The sequence below is a fragment of the Coregonus lavaretus genome, assembly GCF_964263955.1.
Source record: "Coregonus lavaretus genome assembly, chromosome: 8".
NCBI classification, from domain to species: domain Eukaryota; kingdom Metazoa; phylum Chordata; class Actinopteri; order Salmoniformes; family Salmonidae; genus Coregonus; species Coregonus lavaretus.
Genome location: NC_139995.1, coordinates 61247372 through 61267049, shown reverse-complemented (window position 1 = coordinate 61267049; position 19678 = coordinate 61247372). Strand labels below are relative to the sequence as shown.

At 45.8% G+C, this 19678-nt stretch overlaps 1 protein-coding gene across 1 annotated transcript in view; it reads right to left on the bottom strand.

The window, feature by feature from the left end:
- The window catches only part of phf2 (PHD finger protein 2), a 131214-nt gene that overhangs the window by 75771 nt on the left and 35765 nt on the right, over positions 1-19678 (bottom strand). The window contains exons 4-7 of the mRNA XM_084167705.1: positions 9792-9952; positions 5885-6026; positions 1475-1661; positions 1039-1201 (exon numbers count right to left, since the gene is read on the bottom strand). Of these exons, the coding sequence (XP_084023831.1) occupies positions 1039-1201; positions 1475-1661; positions 5885-6026; positions 9792-9952 (653 nt within the window). The remainder of the gene's footprint in view (positions 1-1038; positions 1202-1474; positions 1662-5884; positions 6027-9791; positions 9953-19678) is intronic.

The following is a 19678-nucleotide window of genomic DNA, read 5'->3' as shown; positions in this document are numbered from 1 at the left end:
CATACTGGCCCCCCGTGGGAATCGAACCCACAACCCTGGCGTTGCAAACGCCATGCTCTACCAACTGAGCTACATCCCTGCCGGCCATTCCCTCCCCTACCCTGGACGACGCTGGGCCAATTGTGCGCCGCCCCATGGGTCTCCCGGTCGCGGCCGGCTACGACAGAGCCTGGAATACACACCATTCAATACCCCAACACATTACATACACACCATTCAATACCCCAACACATTACATACACACCATTCAATACCCCAACACATTACATACACACCATTCAATACCCCAACACATTACATACACACCATTCAATACCCCAACACATTACATACACACCATTCAATACCCCAACACATTACATACACACCATTCAATACACCAACACATTACATACACACCATTCAATACCCCAACACATTACATACACACCATTCAATACACCAACACATTACATACACACCAACACAATACATACACACCAATCAACAAATGACATCAACAGCGTTCAGTGTTACACTTCCATTCCCAATGAGACTGTTCTGCTAACAACATCAAACTACAATAACATGTTTGATTTGGGCCCTGTCTGGGCTAGTGTGGTTCTAACCTGATGGTATGATCACTGCCTCAGAGTGCACTAACCTGATGGTATGATCACTACCTCAGAGTGCACTAACCTGATGGTATGATCACTGCTTCAGAGTTCACTAACCTGATGGTATGATCACTACCTCAGAGTGCACTAACCTGATGGTATGATCACTGCTTCAGAGTTCACTAACCTGATGGTATGATCACTGCCTCAGAGTGCACTAACCTGATGGTATGATCACTACCTCAGAGTGCACTAACCTGATGGTATGATCACTACCTCAGAGTGCACTAACCTGATGGTATGATCACTACCTCAGAGTGCACTAACCTGATGGTATGATCACTACCTCAGAGTGCACTAACCTGATGGTATGAATAGGGTTTGTCCCTGCTTCAGAGATCACTAACCTGATGGTATGATCACTACCTCAGAGTGCACTAACCTGACGGTATGAATAGGGTTTGTCCCTGCTTCAGAGTGCACTTGTAACACTTGTCCACCTGGTCGGCGAAGAACATCTCAGTGTGATTGGCTGAGGACCTCCAGCGCTCATACAGCGATAGGTTTGCGGACGTGGGCTTGATCAGGAAGAAGATCTTCTCTCCCTGTAAACAACAACAGCCATATCAGGACAAGTTTATCATAGTTGTGATTGTTCATGGTTAGTTGTAGTGTCCTGCTACAGAGCACTGTGGTCAAAAGTAGTGCACTATATAGGGAATAGAGAGGCACCCTTAGTTTAAGTTCATCATAACAACCTTGCATCAGGACACCTCCTTGTTCATCCTACTGCAAGCTGCACACTGGCTGCACAGACATATGTTCTTTAATAACCTACCTGGATAAATAAAGTGAATGAATAAATAAGGATATTATACCTTGAGTACGTGGTACCAGACGGAGGCCCCTCCACACTCGATGTGGAAGTCGGTGTAGCTGTCTTTAACACAGATCAGACAGTACTTAGTGACTTTAGGTTTCCCCAGGAGAGCGTCGTCTGGCCAGTAGTTCTCTACCCACGACAACCTCCGCACAATCTGAGGACTCTCCACTATACTGTCCATCCTGGGCGAGTGAGCGAGGGTGGAGAGAGAGAGAGAGAGAGGGGAGGGAGAGAGGGGAGAGGGAGAGAGAGGGGAGAGAGAGAGAGAGAGAGAGAGAGAGAGAGAGAGAGAGAGAGAGAGAGAGAGAGAGAGAGAGAGAGAGAGAGAGAGAGAGAGAGAGAGAGAGAGGGGAGCGAGAGAGAGAGAGAGGGGAGCGAGAGAGAGAGAGAGGGGAGCGAGAGAGAGAGAGAGAGAGAGAGAGAGAGAGAGAGAGAGAGAGAGAGAGAGAGAGAGGAGAGGGAGAGAGAGAGAGAGAGAGAGAGGGGAGAGGGAGAGAGGGGAGAGGGAGAGGAGAGAGGGGAGAGAGAGAGAGAGTGAGAGAGAGAGGGGAGAGAGAGAGAGAGGAGAGAGGGGAGAGAGAGTGAGAGAGAGAGAGAGAGAGGGGAGAGAGAGAGAGAGAGAGAGAGAGAGAGAGAGAGGAGAGAGAGAGTGAGAGAGTGAGAGAGAGACAGAGACAGAGAGAGAGGAGAGAGAGAGATTGAGAGAGAAAGTGAGATTGAGAGAGAAAGTGAGAGACCAAAACAACCATACCATGGTTAGAAACATAAATAGATCTGAGGGCTCTCCACTATACTGTCCATTCTAAAAGAAGAGTACAATTTAATAATGTCATTGAGATAGACAGTTAGACAGTTAGCTGGGAAAGACAGTTCACTACTGGGATAGACAGTTAGACAGTTAGCTGGGAAAGACAGTTCACTACTGGGATAGACAGTTAGACAGTTAGCTGGGAAAGACAGTTCACTACTGGGATAGACAGTTCACTACTGGGATAGACAGTTAGACAGTTAGCTGGGAAAGACAGTTCACTACTGGGATAGACAGTTAGACAGTTAGCTGGGAAAGACAGTTCACTACTGGGATAGACAGTTCACTACTGGGATAGACAGTTAGCTGGGAAAGACAGTTCACTACTGGGATAGACAGTTAGCTACTGGGATAGACAGTTAGCTACTGGGATAGACAGTTAGCTGGGAAAGACAGTTAGCTGGGAAAGACAGTTCACTACTGGGATAGACAGTTAGCTACTGGGATAGACAGTTCACTACTGGGATAGACAGTTAGCTACTGGGATAGACAGTTAGCTACTGGGATAGACAGTTAGCTACTGGGATAGACAGTTAGCTGGGATAGACAGTTAGCTACTGGGATTGACAGTTCACTACTGGGATAGACAGTTAGCTGGGAAAGACAGTTCACTACTGGGATTGACAGTTCACTACTGGGATAGACAGTTAGCTGGGAAAGACAGTTCACTACTGGGATAGACAGTTAGCTACTGGGATAGACAGTTCACTACTGGGATTGACAGTTCACTACTGGGATAGACAGTTAGCTGGGAAAGACAGTTCACTACTGGGATAGACAGTTAGCTACTGGGATAGACAGTTCACTACTGGGATTGACAGTTCACTACTGGGATAGACAGTTCACTACTGGGATTGACAGTTCACTACTGGGATAGACAGTTAGCTACTGGGATAGACAGTTCACTACTGGGATTGACAGTTAGCTACTGGGATAGACAGTTCACTACTGGGATAGACAGTTCACTACTGGGATAGACAGTTAGCTACTGGGATAGACAGTTAGCTACTGGGATAGACAGTTAGCTACTGGGATAGACAGTTAGCTACTGGGATAGACAGTTAGCTACTGGGATAGACAGTTAGCTACTGGGATAGACAGTTAGCTACTGGGATAGACAGTTCACTACTGGGATTGACAGTTCACTACTGGGATAGACAGTTCACTACTGGGATTGACAGTTCACTACTGGGATAGACAGTTAGCTACTGGGAAAGACAGTTCACTACTGGGATTGACAGTTCACTACTGGGATAGACAGTTAGCTACTGGGATAGACAGTTAGCTGGGAAAGACAGTTCACTACTGGGATTGACAGTTCACTACTGGGATAGACAGTTAGCTACTGGGATAGACAGTTAGCTGGGAAAGACAGTTCACTACTGGGATTGACAGTTCACTACTGGGATAGACAGTTAGCTACTGGGATAGACAGTTCACTACTGGGAAAGACAGTTCACTACTGGGATTGACAGTTAGCTACTGGGATAGACAGTTAGCTACTGGGATAGACAGTTAGCTACTGGGATAGACAGTTAGCTACTGGGATAGACAGTTAGCTACTGGGATAGACAGTTCACTACTGGGAAAGACAGTTCACTACTGGGATAGACAGTTAGCTACTGGGATAGACAGTTAGCTACTGGGATAGACAGTTAGCTACTGGGATAGACAGTTAGCTACTGGGATAGACAGTTAGCTACTGGGATAGACAGTTAGCTACTGGGATAGACAGTTAGCTACTGGGATAGACAGTTAGACAGTTAGCTACTGGGATAGACAGTTAGCTACTGGGATATACAGTTAGCTACTGGGATAGACAGTTAGCTACTGGGATAGACAGTTCGCTACTGGGATAGACAGTTCACTACTGGGATAGACAGTTAGCTACTGGGATAGACAGTTAGCTACAGGGATAGACAGTTAGCTACTGGGATAGACAGTTAGACAGTTAGCTACTGGGATAGATAGTTAGCTACTGGGATAGACAGTTCACTACTGGGAAAGACAGTTAGCTACTGGGATAGACAGTTAGACAGTTAGCTGGGACAGACAGTTAGCTACTGGGATAGACAGTTAGACAGTTAGCTGGGACAGACAGTTAGCTACTGGGGAAAGACATTTCACTACTGGGATAGACAGTTAGCTACTGGTATAGACAGTTATCTACTGGGATAGACAGTTAGCTGGGAAAGACAGTTAGCTACTGGGATAGACAGTTAGCTACTGGGATAGACAGTTAGCTGGGATAGACAGTTAGCTACTGGGATAGACAGTTCACTACTGGGATAGACAGTTAGACAGTTAGCTACTGGGATTGACAGTTCACTACTGGGATAGACAGTTCACTACTGGGATAGACAGTTAGCTACTGGGATAGACAGTTCACTACTGGGATTGACAGTTCACTACTGGGATAGACAGTTAGCTGGGAAAGACAGTTCACTACTGGGATTGACAGTTCACTACTGGGATAGACAGTTAGCTACTGGGATAGACAGTTAGCTGGGAAAGACAGTTCACTACTGGGATTGACAGTTCACTACTGGGATAGACAGTTAGCTGGGAAAGACAGTTCACTACTGGGATTGACAGTTCACTACTGGGATAGACAGTTAGCTACTGGGATTGACAGTTCACTACTGGGATAGACAGTTAGCTGGGAAAGACAGTTCACTACTGGGATAGACAGTTAGCTACTGGGATAGACAGTTCACTACTGGGATAGACAGTTAGCTACTGGGATAGACAGTTAGCTACTGGGATAGACAGTTAGCTACTGGGATAGACAGTTAGCTACTGGGATAGACAGTTAGCTGGGAAAGACAGTTCACTACTGGGATTGACAGTTCACTACTGGGATAGACAGTTAGCTACTGGGATAGACAGTTAGCTGGGAAAGACAGTTCACTACTGGGATTGACAGTTCACTACTGGGATAGACAGTTCACTACTGGGATAGACAGTTAGCTACTGGGATAGACAGTTCACTACTGGGATTGACAGTTCACTACTGGGATAGACAGTTAGCTACTGGGATAGACAGTTAGCTACTGGGATAGACAGTTCACTACTGGGATTGACAGTTCACTACTGGGATAGACAGTTAGCTACTGGGATAGACAGTTAGCTACTGGGAAAGACAGTCCGCTACTGGGAAAGACAGTCTGCTACTGGGAAAGACAGTTCGCTACTGGGAAAGACAGTTCGCTACTGGGATAGACAGTTAGCTGGGATAGACAGTTAGCTACTGGGATAGACAGTTAGCTACTGGGATAGACAGTTAGCTACTGGGAAAGACAGTCCGCTACTGGGAAAGACAGTCTGCTACTGGGAAAGACAGTTCGCTACTGGGAAAGACAGTTCGCTACTGGGAAAGACAGTTAGCTACTGGGATAGACAGTTAGCTACTGGGATAGACAGTTTCCGTTCAACAAAAATAGATCACGTTTCAGGTCTCTCTTGAAAAATAGATTTCTATCTCAACCAGACTAATTTGGTTAAATAAAATAAAAAAAACATGAATATTACATAATTACAGTATCATTAACATGCTGATGATAAACATTTACATGAATTAGACAAAGCTATGTTTACCGTGTGTCAGAGAACTCGAGGTTGATAACATTTAACACTTTCTTCCTGTTGGTGCTGTAGTAGTAATCTACAAACTCCTTGAGCTTCATCTTACTGTCAGTCTGCTTGGTCACATCAATTACATCCACACCCACATCTGGACCTACAACACACAACAAAGGGGTTAATAACAACATGCAGAATATGCAGAACATTAAATATTACGTTCATTATGAATAAAATAAAATAAAATAGTGAGCATGTCTTTAGATGACAGTGAGTTGATTAGATCAACAGGCCTGTGTTGCTAACTAGGCTGCTCAGTGAAAAACAGTGAGTTGATGAGATCACCACAGTGGACACTCAGCTGGGAGCAGCAGAAGCAAAGATGTTTTATAACTAAACCAAGATAGACCACAGCCTGTAATTTTCAATGGGAACAAATGAGTCATAGTGGGCAGATGAAGCAAGGTGGTGGGCAGAGCCAAGTACGAGCTAGTGAGATCCTATTGGCGCATTCTAGCATGTATTTGCATATTTCTGTTAGGGAACGCCTACTCTGAAGTGCACTTGTACAATAATATAACCCAATTCGCCCTTGAGGTCCTAAACAATTTAATTTTTTAAAACTTTGGCAAAGGCTAAAGTCTACTAAACTTAGTCCACTCTGTTCATTACATACTGTAGTTTTGGGACCAGAAAACTGTATTGAGATCAAATGTTTAATAGATGAGAAAATGTGCAGAATGTCACCCAAAATCCATCTCCTTCCACCTTCTCCCACTGCCGGCCCCTGGGCTTCCTCTCACTACCATATTTGGTAGTGAGTGGAAACGCCAAGCAGATGCTTCACATTTAAACATCCGGTGAAATGTATGTCTCATTGTTCTATCTGAGGCAGAAGTGGTGCAGCGTGTCTGGATGTCATCAGAGCCCTAGTTCTAAACAGCAGGCAATAGCGCCCTCTGGTGGTTCCTGATAGTACAGTGTAGTTCTACATAAAATACTGTAGGAAACATGAGTGATTTAATTTATGACTGAAATATGATGGATTAAAACAATTAAAACATACATAGTTACATTAAATATCAAAAGAAACAAAATTAACTAGTTGATAATACAATACATTTGAAATATACTCTATATACAATAGATGAGAAAGAATCTCTGAGATCAAAAACAGTACTAAAGGTGTTGCTTCACGAACTGCACCCACTATTGAATGAATCGTGAATAATGATGAGTGAGAAAGTTAGAGGCATACAGTGAGGGAAAAAAGTATTTGATCCCCTGCTGATTTTGTTCGTTTGCCCACTGACAAAGAAATGATCAGTCTATACATTTAATGGTAGGTTTATTTGAACAGTGAGAGACAGAACAACAAAAAAATCCAGAAAAACGCATGTTAAAATTATAGACTGATCATGTCTTTGTCTGTGGGCAAACGTACAAAATCAGCAGGGGATCAAATACTTTTTTTCCTCACTGTAAATATCATACCCCCCAAATGCTAAACGCCCCTGTTATTGTAATGGTGAGAGGTTAGCATGTCTTGGGGGTATGATCGTTGAGCCTCAGCAACTTTCTCACGCACCATTATTCACGATTAATTCAGGACTATCATTAATCATGGTAGCATCCCCATTAATGTAGAAATACACTGCTCAAAAAAATAAAGGGAACACTTCAACAACACAATGTGACTCCAAGTCAATCACACTTCTGTGAAATCAAACTGTCCACTTAGGAAGCAACACTGATTGACAATACATTTCACATGCTGTTGTGCAAATGGAATAGACAACAGGTGGAAATTATAGGCAATTAGCAAGACACCCCCAATAAAGGGAATGGTTCTGCAGGTGGTGACCACAGACCACTTCTCAGTTCCTATGCTTCCTGGCTGATGTTTCGGTCACTTTTGAATGCTGGCGGTGCTTTCACTCTAGTGGTAGCATGAGTCTACAACCCACACAAGTGGCTCAGGTAGTGCAGCTCATCCAGGATGGCACATCAATGCGAGCTGTGGCAAGAAGGTTTGCTGTGTCTGTCAGCGTAGTTTGCTGTGTCTGTCAAGAACGTTCTGCTGCCTGCAACATCCTCCAGCATGACCGGTTTGGCGGTGGGTCAGTCATGGTGTGGGGTGGCATTTCTTTGGGGGGCCGCACAGCCCTCCATGTGCTCGCCAGAGGTAGCCTGACTGCCATTAGGTACCGAGACGAGATCCTCAGACCCCTTGTGAGACCATATGCTGGTGCGGTTGGCCCTGGGTTCCTCCTAATGCAAGACAATGCTAGACCTCATGTGGCTGGAGTGTGTCAGCAGTTCCTGCAAGAGGAAGGCATTGATGCTATGGACTGGCCCGCCCGTTCCCCAGACCTGAATCCAATTGAGCACATCTGGGACATCATGTCTCGCTCCATCCACCAACGCCACGTTGCACCACAGACTGTCCAGGAGTTGGCGGATGCTTTAGTCCAGGTCTGGGAGGAGATCCCTCAGGAGACCATCCGCCACCTCATCAGGAGCATGCCCAGGCGTTGTAGGGAGGTCATACAGGCACGTGGAGGCCACACACACTACTGAGCCTCATTTTGACTTGTTTTAAGGACATTACATCAAAGTTGGATCAGCCTGTAGTGTGGTTTTCCACTTTAATTTTGAGGGTGACTCAAAATCCAGACCTCCATGGGTTGATACATTTGATTTCCATTGATATTTTTTGTGTGATTTTGTTGTCAGCACATTCAACTATGTAAAGAAAAAAGTATTTAATAAGATTATTTCATTCATTCAGATCTAGGATGTGTTATTTTAGTGTTCCCTTAATTTTTTTGAGCAGTGTATATAGAAACATATTTTATTCTTATTTACAATTAAAGTGACTCCAAAATGACACAATACGTTATTTACCATTATTTTCTATTGGTCCCAAAATAATCTGAAACACAACCAAAACAAACGCCAAACGCATCAAACAAATGTATAGAGTCACAAGCCTGATGTAATCATTGCGTGCTATGAATATGGGAGCAAATACTACACTTTTGACTACTTTAATACACATATACACTACATGACGAAAAGTATGTGGATACCTGCCCGTCGAACATCTCATTCCAAAATCATGGGCATTAATATGGAGTTGGTCCCCCCTTTGCTGCTATAACAGCCTCCACTCTTCTGGGAAGGCTTTCCACTAGATGTTGGAACATTGCTGCAGGGACTTGCTTCCATTCAGCCACAAGAGCATTAGTGAGGTCGGCACTGATGTTGGGCGATTAGTCATGGCTCGCAGTTGGCGTTCCAATTCATCCCAAAGGTGTTCGATGGGATTGAGGTCAGGGCTCTGTGCAGCCCAGTCATGTTCTTCCACACCGATCATGACAAACCATTTCTATATGGACCTCCCTTTGTGCACGGAGCGTTGTCATGCTGAAACAGGACTTCCCCAAAATGTCACTGAGCTCTTCAGTAAGGCCATTCTACTGCTAATGTTTGTCTATGGAGATTGCATGGCACAATTTTATACACCTGTCAGCAACGGGTATGGCTGAAATAGCGAATCCACTAATTTAAAGGGGTGTCCACATACTTTTGTATATATAGTGTAAGTGAATTTATCCCAATACTTTTGGTCCCCTAAAATGGGTGGACTATGTACAAAAAGTGCTGTAATTTTCTAAGCGGTTCATCCGATATGGATGAAAATACCCTCAAATTAAAGCTGACAGTATGTACTTCATCCTCATAGTCATTGTATCATTTCAAATCCAAAGTGCTGGAGACACAACATGTGTCCCAGGACTGTTGGAGCTCCCTGTAGTTCTCCACATCACTGATGTAGAAGGTAGGAGCAGACGTGGACATCCCCAGTATTACTAAAGCTGTTAGTTAAAGCAGTAGACAGAGACAGGACTATACTTACCAACGTGGTTCTCCACATCACTGATGTAGAAGGTAGGAGCAGGCATGGACATGCCCAGACCGTCCTTCTTCAGGACCAGGATCGGCTCGTTAAAACCAAACTCCTCCACGTAGTCCATAGTCAGCTGACTGCCGTTCAGCTTCACCACAATGTCCTCCGAGCTGAGGAAATAACAGTCAAATCAAATCAAATTGTATTCGTCACATGCTTCGTAAACAACAGGTGTAGACTAACAGTGAAACGCAGGAACCAATACTTTTGTATTGAGAGGAGCGGAGAGGAGTGGAGCTGGAGCAGAGAGGAGTGGAGAGGAGTGGAGCTGGAGCAGAGAGGAGCGGCGAGGAGTGGAGCAGAGAGGAGTGGAGCGGAGAGGAGTGGAGAGGAGTGGAGCTGGAGCAGAGAGGAGCGGCGAGGAGTGGAGCAGAGAGGAGCGGAGAGGAGAGGAGCTGTAGCAGAGAGGAGTGGAGAGGAGTGGAGCTGGAGCAGAGAGGAGTGGAGAGGAGTTGAGCGGAGAGGAGTGGAGCGGAGAGGAGTGGAGAGGAGTGGAGCTGGAGCAGAGAGGAGCGGCGAGGAGTGGAGCAGAGAGGAGCGGAGAGGAGAGGAGCTGTAGCAGAGAGGGGCGGAGAGGAGAGGAGCTGAAGCAGAGAGGAGCGGAGAGGAGTGGAGCTGGAGCAGAGAGGAGCGGAGAGGAGAGGAGTGGAGCTGGAGCAGAGAGGAGCGGAGAGGAGTGGAGAGGAGTGGAGCTGGAGCAGAGAGGAGCGGAGAGGAGTGGAGAGGAGTGGAGCTGGAGCAGAGAGAAGTGGAGAGGAGTTGAGCGGAGAGGAGTGGAGCGGAGAGGAGCTGGAGCAGAGAGGAGTGGAGAGGAGTGGAGCTGGAGCAGAGAGGTGTGGAGAGGAGAGGAGCAGAGAGGAGTGGAGAGGAATGGAGCTGTAGCAGAGAGGAGCGGAGAGGAGTGGAGAGGAGTGGAGCTGGAGCAGAGAGGAGCGGAGAGGAGTGGAGCTGTAGCAGAGAGGAGTGGAGAGGAGTGGAGCTGGAGCAGAGAGGTGTGGAGAGGAGAGGAGCAGAGAGGAGTGGAGAGGAATGGAGCTGTATCAGAGAGGAGCGGAGAGGAGTGGAGCTGGAGCAGAGAGGAGCGGAGAGGAGAGGAGCTGGAGCAGAGAGGAGCGGAGAGGAGTGGAGCTGGAGCAGAGAGGAGTGGAGAGGAGAGGAGCTGGAGCAGAGAGGAGTGGAGCGGAGAGGAGTGGAGAGGAGTGGAGCTGGAGCAGAGAGGAGTGGAGAGGAGAGGAGCTGTAGCAGAGAGGAGTGGCGAGGAGTGGAGCAGAGAGGAGTGGCGAGTAGTGGAGCTGGAGCAGAGAGGAGTGGAGCTGGAGCAGAGAGGAGCGGAGAGGAGTGGAGCAGAGAGGAGTGGAGAGTAGTGGAGCTGGACAGAGAGGAGTGGAGAGGAGTGGAGAGGAGTGGAGAGGAGTGGAGTGGAGCTGGAGAAGAGAGGAGCGAAGAGGAGTGGAGCTGTAGCAGAGAGGAGTGGAGCTGGAGCAGAGAGGAGTGGAGAGGAGAGGAGCTGTAGCAGAGAGGAGTGGAGAGGAGTGGAGCTGGAGCAGAGAGGAGCGGAGAGGAGTGGAGCTGGAGCAGAGAGGAGCGGAGAGGAGTGGAGCTGGAGCAGAGAGGAGAGGAGTGGAGCTGGAGCAGAGAGGAGCGGAGAGGAGAGGAGCAGAGAGGAGTGGAGCTGGAGCATTACATTTACATTTACATTTTAGTCATTTAGCAGACGCTCTTATCCAGAGCGACTTACAGTTAGTGAATACATATTTTTTATACTGGCCCCCCATGGGAATTGAACCCGCTACCCTGGCGTTGCAAACGCCATGCTCTATTTTTACATTTACATTTTAGTCATTTAGCAGACGCTCTTATCCAGAGCGACTTACTCTATCAACTGAGCTACATCCCTGCCGGCCATTCCCTCCCCTACCCTGGACGACGCTGGGCCAATTGTGCGCCGCCCATGAGTCTCCCGGTCGCGGCCGGCTGCGACAGAGCCTGGATTCGAACCAGGATCTCTAGTGGCACAGTTAGCACTGCGATGCAGTGCCTTAGACCACTGCGCCACTCAGGAGCTCGGAGGAGCAGAGAGGAGCGGCACGTTCCCAATTTGACTGGAGTGTGGAGCAAGATTCCCAAAGGCTAGAGCATCACCCTTCTCGCCCGCTCCAATTTCGCTCCAGTAGCGCTCACTTCACCAGCTCAGGGCATGCCCGGCCCAGAATGCATTTAAATATATATATTCTGAGAAATAGCCATTATTTACTATTTTACACCTAGGGTTGCTATCCATGATTTTGACCCATTTTATAAGAGATTCTCCAAAATTGAAATGCTCCAGGCATTTATACACTGCTCAAAAAAATAAAGGGAACACTTAAACAACACAATGTAACTCCAAGTCAATCACACTTCCGTGAAATCAAACTGTCCACTTAGGAAGCAACACTGATTGACAATACATGTCACATGCTGTTGTGCAAATGGAATAGACAACAGGTGGAAATTATAGGCAATTAGCAAGACACCCCCAATAAAGAAGTGGTTCTGCAGGTGGTGACCACAGACCACTTCTCAGTTCCTATGCTTCCTGGCTGATGTTTTGGTCACTTTTGAATGCTGGCGGTGCTTTCACTCTAGTCGTAGCATGAGACGGAGTCTACAACCCACACAAGTGGCTCAGGTAGTGCAGCTCATCCAGGATGGCACATCAATGCGAGCTGTGGCATGAAGGTTTGCTGTGTCTGTCAGCGTAGTGTCCAGAGCATGGAGGCGCTACCAGGAGACAGGCCAGTACATCAGGAGACGTGGAGGAGGCCGTAGGAGGGCAACAACCCAGCAGCAGGGCTGCTACCTCCACCTTTGTGCAAGGAGGAGCAGGAGGAGCACTGCCAGAGCCCTGCAAAATGACCTCCAGCAGGCCACAAATGTGCATGTGTCTGCTCAAACGGTCAGAAACAGACTCCATGAGGGTGGTATGAGGGCCCGACGTCCACAGGTGGGGGTTGTGTTTACAGCCCAACACCGTGCAGGACGTTTGGCATTTGCCAGAGAACACCAAGATTGGCAAATTTGCCACTGGCGCCCTGTGCTCTTCACAGATGAAAGCAGGTTCACACTGAGCACATGTGACAGACGTGACAGAGTCTGGAGACGCCGTGGAGAATGTTCTGCTGCCTGCAACATCCTCCAGCATGACCGGTTTGGCGGTGGATCAGTCATGGTGTGTGGTGGCATTTCTTTGGGGGGCCGCACAGCCCTCCATGTGCTCGCCAGAGGTAGCCTGACTGCCATTAGGTACCGAGATGAGATCCTCAGAACCCTTGTGAGACCATATGCTGGTGCGGTTGGCCCTGGGTTTCCTCCTAATGCAAGACAATGCTAGACCTCATGTGGCTGGAGTGTGTCAGCAGTTCCTGCAAGAGGAAGGCATTGATGCTATGGACTGGCCCGCCCGTTCCCCAGACCTGAATCCAATTGAGCACATCTGGGACATCATGTCTCGCTCCATCCACCAACGCCACATTGCACCACAGACTGTCCAGGAGTTGGCGGATGCTTTAGTCCAGGTCTGGGAGGAGATCCCTCAGGAGACCATCCGCCACCTCATCAGGAGCATGCCCAGGCGTTGTAGGGAGGTCATACAGGCACGTGGAGGCCACACACACTACTGAGCCTCATTTTGACTTGTTTTAAGGACATTACATCAAAGTTGGATCAGCCTGTAGTGTGGTTTTCCACTTTCATTTTGAGGGTGACTCCAAATCCAGACCTCCATGGGTTGATACATTTGATTTCCATTGATACTTTTTGTGTGATTTTGTTGTCAGCACATTCAACTATGTAAAGGAAAAAGTATTTAATAAGATTATTTCATTCATTCAGATCTAGGATGTGTTGTTTAAGTGTTCCCTTAATTTTTTTGAGCAGTGTATATAAACCCCAGTCGAACTTTATCAAATGCCTTTTCGAAGTCTGCTATGAATAGCAGGCCTGGTTTCCCATATTTTCCATAGTGTTCTATTGTTTCCAATGCTTGCCTTATATTATCTCCAATGTATCTTCCATGTAAAAAACCTGTCTGATTAGAATGAATAATTACCTTTTTAATTCTATGCGCTATACATTTTGCTAGGATTTTTGCATCACAAAACTGAAGTGTAAGGGGCCTCCAATTTAGTAAATGGACTGGATCTTTATATTTTCCACTTGTATCCTGTTTCAGTAATAATGAGATCAGACCTTCTTCTTGAGTGTCAGATAATCTACCATTTACATAGGAGTGGTTAAAACATGCTAATAACGGTCCTCTTAGTATATCAAAAAAGGTTTGGTATACCTCGACTGGTATGCCATCCAACCCTGGAGTTTTCCCGGACTTAAAGTCTTTAATTGCATCCAGAAGTTCCTCCTCTGTAATTTCACCTTCACATGAGTCTTTCTGTATGGCTGTTAATTTTACATTATCAATAGAAAAAAAATCTCTACAATTAGCTTCAGTTAGAGGAGATGGAGGCGACTGAAATGAAAGCATATGCTTAAAGTACTTTGTTTCCTCCTTCAAAATATCATTTGGTGAATCATGGGGGACTCCGTCAATTGTAACCAGTTTCATTAAGTTCTTTTTGGTAGCATTCCTATGTTGAAGATTAAAAAAGAATTTTGTGCATTTTTCCCCATATTCCATCCAGTTTGCTTTATTTTTATAATATATTATACTTGATCTTTCTTGAATAAGTTTCTCCATTTCTTTTTGTTTTTCCTCTAATTTATTCTGAGCCTCTATGTTACAGTTTTTATTGCCATCTATCTGTTCTGTTAGACTTTCTATTTCCTTTCTTAGTATAAACTCTTTTGACCTAAATTGCTTTTGTTTTCGAGATGAGTACTGAATTGCATGGCCTCTAAAGGCACATTTAAAGGTGTCCCATACAATAAGGGGATTCGCTGTACCTATGTTATGTTGGAAAAAGTCAGTTATAAATTCCTTTGTTCTAATTATAAATAAATTATCATCCAATAGGCTTTGATTAAATTTCCAATATCCTCGCCCACGTGGAAATTCAGTAAGAGTAATGTATATGCCTATTATATGATGGTCCGACCGCATTCTGTCCCCTATCAACATTTTTTTTTACTTTTGGTGCCAACGAGAATGAGATAAGAAAGAAGTCAAGACGACTAGCTTGATTCAGTCTCCGCCATGTATATCTCACTAGATCAGTATATTTAAGCCTCCATATATCTACTAGTTACATTTACATTTACATTTTAGTCATTTAGCAGACGCTCTTATCCAGAGCGACTTACAGTTAGTGAATACATATTTTTTTTATACTGGCCCCCCATGGGAATCGAACCCACAACCCTGGCGTTGCAAACGCCATGCTCTATCAACTGAGCTACATCCCTGCCGGCCATTCCCTCCCCTACCCTGGACGACGCTGGGCCAATTGTGCGCCGCCCATGAGTCTCCCGGTCGCGGCCGGCTGCGACAGAGCCTGGATTCGAACCAGGATCTAGTGGCACAGTTAGCACTGCGATGCAGTGCCTTAGACCACTGCGCCACTCAGGAGTTTAGAGCCACTGGGGACGCTAAACACCGTTCGGGCCTCTCTTGCCAGGATGGGAAGAGAGGCATTAGTTCTAATGTATCCATGACATTCACAATTTCCTTAAGAGCATGTGGGTGATTGTTTGTGGTGTGATTTCCTTTACGGTCCATTGAGCTATTTAAAACAGTATTATAATCCCCCACCATAATAATATTGTCTTGAGTTGCTTGCAGGCTTGATAATGTATTATATATATTGTCAAAGAATTGTGGATCATCATTATTTGGTCCGTAAAGGTTAATGAGCCATATCTGTTTATGGTCCAATAACATAATTAAAATAATCCATCTACCTTGCGTATCTATTTGGACAATTTGCACATTCGGATCGAAATTACTATTAATTAATATCATCACCCCTTTTGAATTTCTTTGCCCATGGGAGAAGTATATCCCCCCCCCCCCCCCCCCATTCTTTTTCCCACGCTACTTCCTCTCGAATTGTTGAATGAGTTTCCTGTATACAATAGATATTATATTCCTTCTCTTTGAGCCATGTAAATATTGTTCTTCTTTTGTTATTATCAGCTAAGCCATTACAATTATAACTGGATATACTTATTTCACCATACACCATAATGAGATACAAGTTTCAAGTCTATTCATCATTATATATGTTTGTAAATTTACCAATAAAAAATACCGTAATGATTGAGTGTCCATATAGCTGTCCCGTGATATTTGCATTGCTACGGAGTAACCCTTCAATTGTTCTCCACTAATTCCCCTGCTAAAGCCCCTCCCCATCCCAAGTTGAGCCGTCATCCCAGTGATCAGCATCCCACCCACGTCCCTCCGTATCCCTAAGGCCCCGAGAGGCCAGGACCCATCCATCGAAAACAGCACACAGTGCCACCCACAAAACAGAAGCAGATTAACCGCCAAAAGCATTTCCAATGCTTTCACCTCTATATACAGTGGGGAGAACAAGTATTTGATACACTGCCGATTTTGCAGGTTTTCCTACTTACAAAGCATGTAGAGGTCTGTAATTTTTATCATAGGTACACTTCAACTGTGAGAGACGGAATCTAAAACAAAAATCCAGAAAATCACATTGTATGATTTTTAAGTAATTAATTTGCATTTTATTGCATGACATAAGTATTTGATAACCTACCAACCAGTAAGAATTCTGGCTCTCACAGACCTGTTAGTTTTTCTTTAAGAAGCCCTCCTGTTCTCCACTCATTACCTGTATTAACTGCACCTGTTTGAACTCGTTACCTGTATAAAAGACACCTGTCCACACACTCAATCAAACAGACTCCAACCTCTCCACAATGGCCAAGACCAGAGAGCTGTGTAAGGACATCAGGGATAAAATTGTAGACCTGCACAAGGCTGGGATGGGCTACAGGACAATAGGCAAGCAGCTTGGTGAGAAGGCAACAACTGTTGGCGCAATTATTAGAAAATGGAAGAAGTTCAAGATGACGGTCAATCACCCTTGGTCTGGGGCTCCATGCAAGATCTCACCTCGTGGGGCATCAATGATCATGAGGAAGGTGAGGGATCAGCCCAGAACTACACGGCAGGACCTGGTCAATGACCTGAAGACAGCTGGGACCACAGTCTCAAAGAAAACCATTAGTAACACACTACGCCGTCATGGATTAAAATCCTGCAGCGCATGCAAGGTCCCCCTGCAAGGTCCCCAAGCCAGCGCATGTCCAGGCCCGTCTGAAGTTTGCCAATGACCATCTGGATGATCCAGAGGAGGAATGGGAGAAGGTCATGTGGTCTGATGAGACAAAAATAGAGCTTTTTGGTCTAAACTCCACTCGCCGTGTTTGGAGGAAGAAGAAGGATGAGTACAACCCCAATAACACCATCCTAACCGTGAAGCATGGAGGTGGAAACATCATTCTTTGGGGATGCTTTTCTGAAAAGGGGACAGGACGACTGCACCGTATTGAGGGGAGGATGGATGGGGCCATGTATCGCGAGATCTTGGCCAACAACCTCCTTCCCTCAGTAAGAGCATTGAAGATGGGTCGTGGCTGGGTCTTCCAGCATGACAACGACCCGAAACACACAGCCAGGGCAACTAAGGAGTGGCTCCGTAAGAAGCATCTCAAGGTCCTGGAGTGGCCTAGCCAGTCTCCAGACCTGAACCCAATAGAAAATCTTTGGAGGGAGCTGAAAGTCCGTGTTGCCCAGCGACAGCCCCGAAACCTGAAGGATCTGGAGAAGGTCTGTATGGAGGAGTGGGCCAAAATCCCTGCTGCAGTGTGTGCAAACCTGGTCAAGACCTACAGGAAACGTATGATCTCTGTAATTATTATTAAGTACTGCTTTTCTGATGTATCAAATACTTATGTCATGCAATAAAATGCAAATTAATTACTTAAAAATCATACAATGTGATTTTCTGGATTTTTGTTTTAGATTCCGTCTCGCACAGTTGAAGTGTACCTATGACAAAAATTACAGACCTCTACATGCTTTGTAAGTAGGAAAACCTGCAAAATTGGCAGTGTATCAAATACTTGTTCTCCCCACTGTATATATATATATATATATATATATATATATCTATATAACTATTTTTTTTAAATTATGCATATCCTATTTTCCATCATTATCAATTAATATGCGTAATAATGTCGGCAGTCCACGCGTAGGATTCTAACATATAACCCGGATTGCCATTGTATTACATTTAATTCATTGACAAGCAATTATTATCCTAGAAAATAATTCCCGTGGTCCATCCCATACCCCCCCTCCCCCCCAACATCCCCACCCCCCCCACAACAGATGCCAGACAAGCACACACGCACATACTCACATACTCCAACACACTCAACCCCCCTCCTCCACAATCCACCATAAAATCAGATACTCAACGGCTGTTATATCCCAGAGCCCAACTCGAGAAATAACTTGATTTACGAGTGCACATACAGTTAAAGCTGATTGAGAAAGCATGCAGATTGAGCAGAAATTGATAACAATGTGAGATTTGATTAATCTACTTAATCTATGTCAAGTCCTAGGTGATGGAGATCAGATCCACCCTCTTCACCTGAGACACAAACACTCTGATCCCCTGTTGTAACCATTTTCCCAAGCATCTCCATGCGGTCAGACCTTTGATTATTTTGTGCCACCTGGGCCACAATGATAAACCCCCTCTCTGATTGTCCGAGTGTGACCCCCTCCCCATGGGTTACTGCAGCCAGTGTTGCCAGCACTGCCACTACCTGGGTGGGCGTACCCCACCGGAATCCCCACCGGCTAGGTAAAAGGTCGTCAAGGTTCTCATTAGCAGCTTTGAGAATTTCCTTGTATATTATGCTCTCCCATCAGGGGGCTCTGGCTTTGTAGGACCAACCCTGCCAGGCAGGCTCAGAATCTTGAGGGGGCGGTGCTGCTCAAGTAGGTCTCTGACCGCATTTATTTCTCTGTTTAGGCTGCATATTCACAGCAGGTCCATAAAAGAGATGGGAACTTCTCTTTGGTGTATGGGTCGCTCAGGTGGGTGTCCAGGTTATAGGGTTATATAGTGCTTTAGCTACTGTCATGGAGTTCACTAAATAATTGTAATAATAATAAATAATCCCAAAAGCATGCTGTGTGCACATGCTAAAAGAAAGGAATGAGGTGGGTAGATAACTAAGTGTGTCATTGTAGCAAACTATTTCTAAACAAAAAATCTGATCTCTTAAAATATTTAGTTCATTTTTGTTCTATTGTCTATACTAAAGGCCATCATTGATTTTGGCCCAATAGACCTGGCACAATCCCTCTGTCAATGAGCTTTCCATTTTGATAGGGTTGTTTTACCTAAAAACCTTTAGGCCTACCTACAGAAAAGAAAACCTACGCATCCCTTCCCATCCTGGCAAGAGAGGCCCGAAGGGAGTTTAGCGTCCCCAGTGGCTCTGCAGGGGTGGAGAGGATATGATCCGCTGCTGGCCTGCTCTCCAGGCACCATGGAGAGGATATGATCCGCTGCTGGCCTGCTCTCCAGGCACCATGGAGAGGATATGATCCGCTGCTGGCCTGCTCTCCAGGCACCATGGAGAGGATATGATCCGCTGCTGGCCTGCTCTCCAGGTACCGTGGAGAGGATATGATCCACTGCTGGCCTGCTCTCCAGGTACCGTGGAGAGGATATGATCCGCTGCTGGCCTGCTCTCCAGGTACCGTGGAGAGGATATGATCCGCCGCTGGCCTGCTCTCCAGGTACCGTGGAGAGGATATGATCCGCCGCTGGACTACTCTC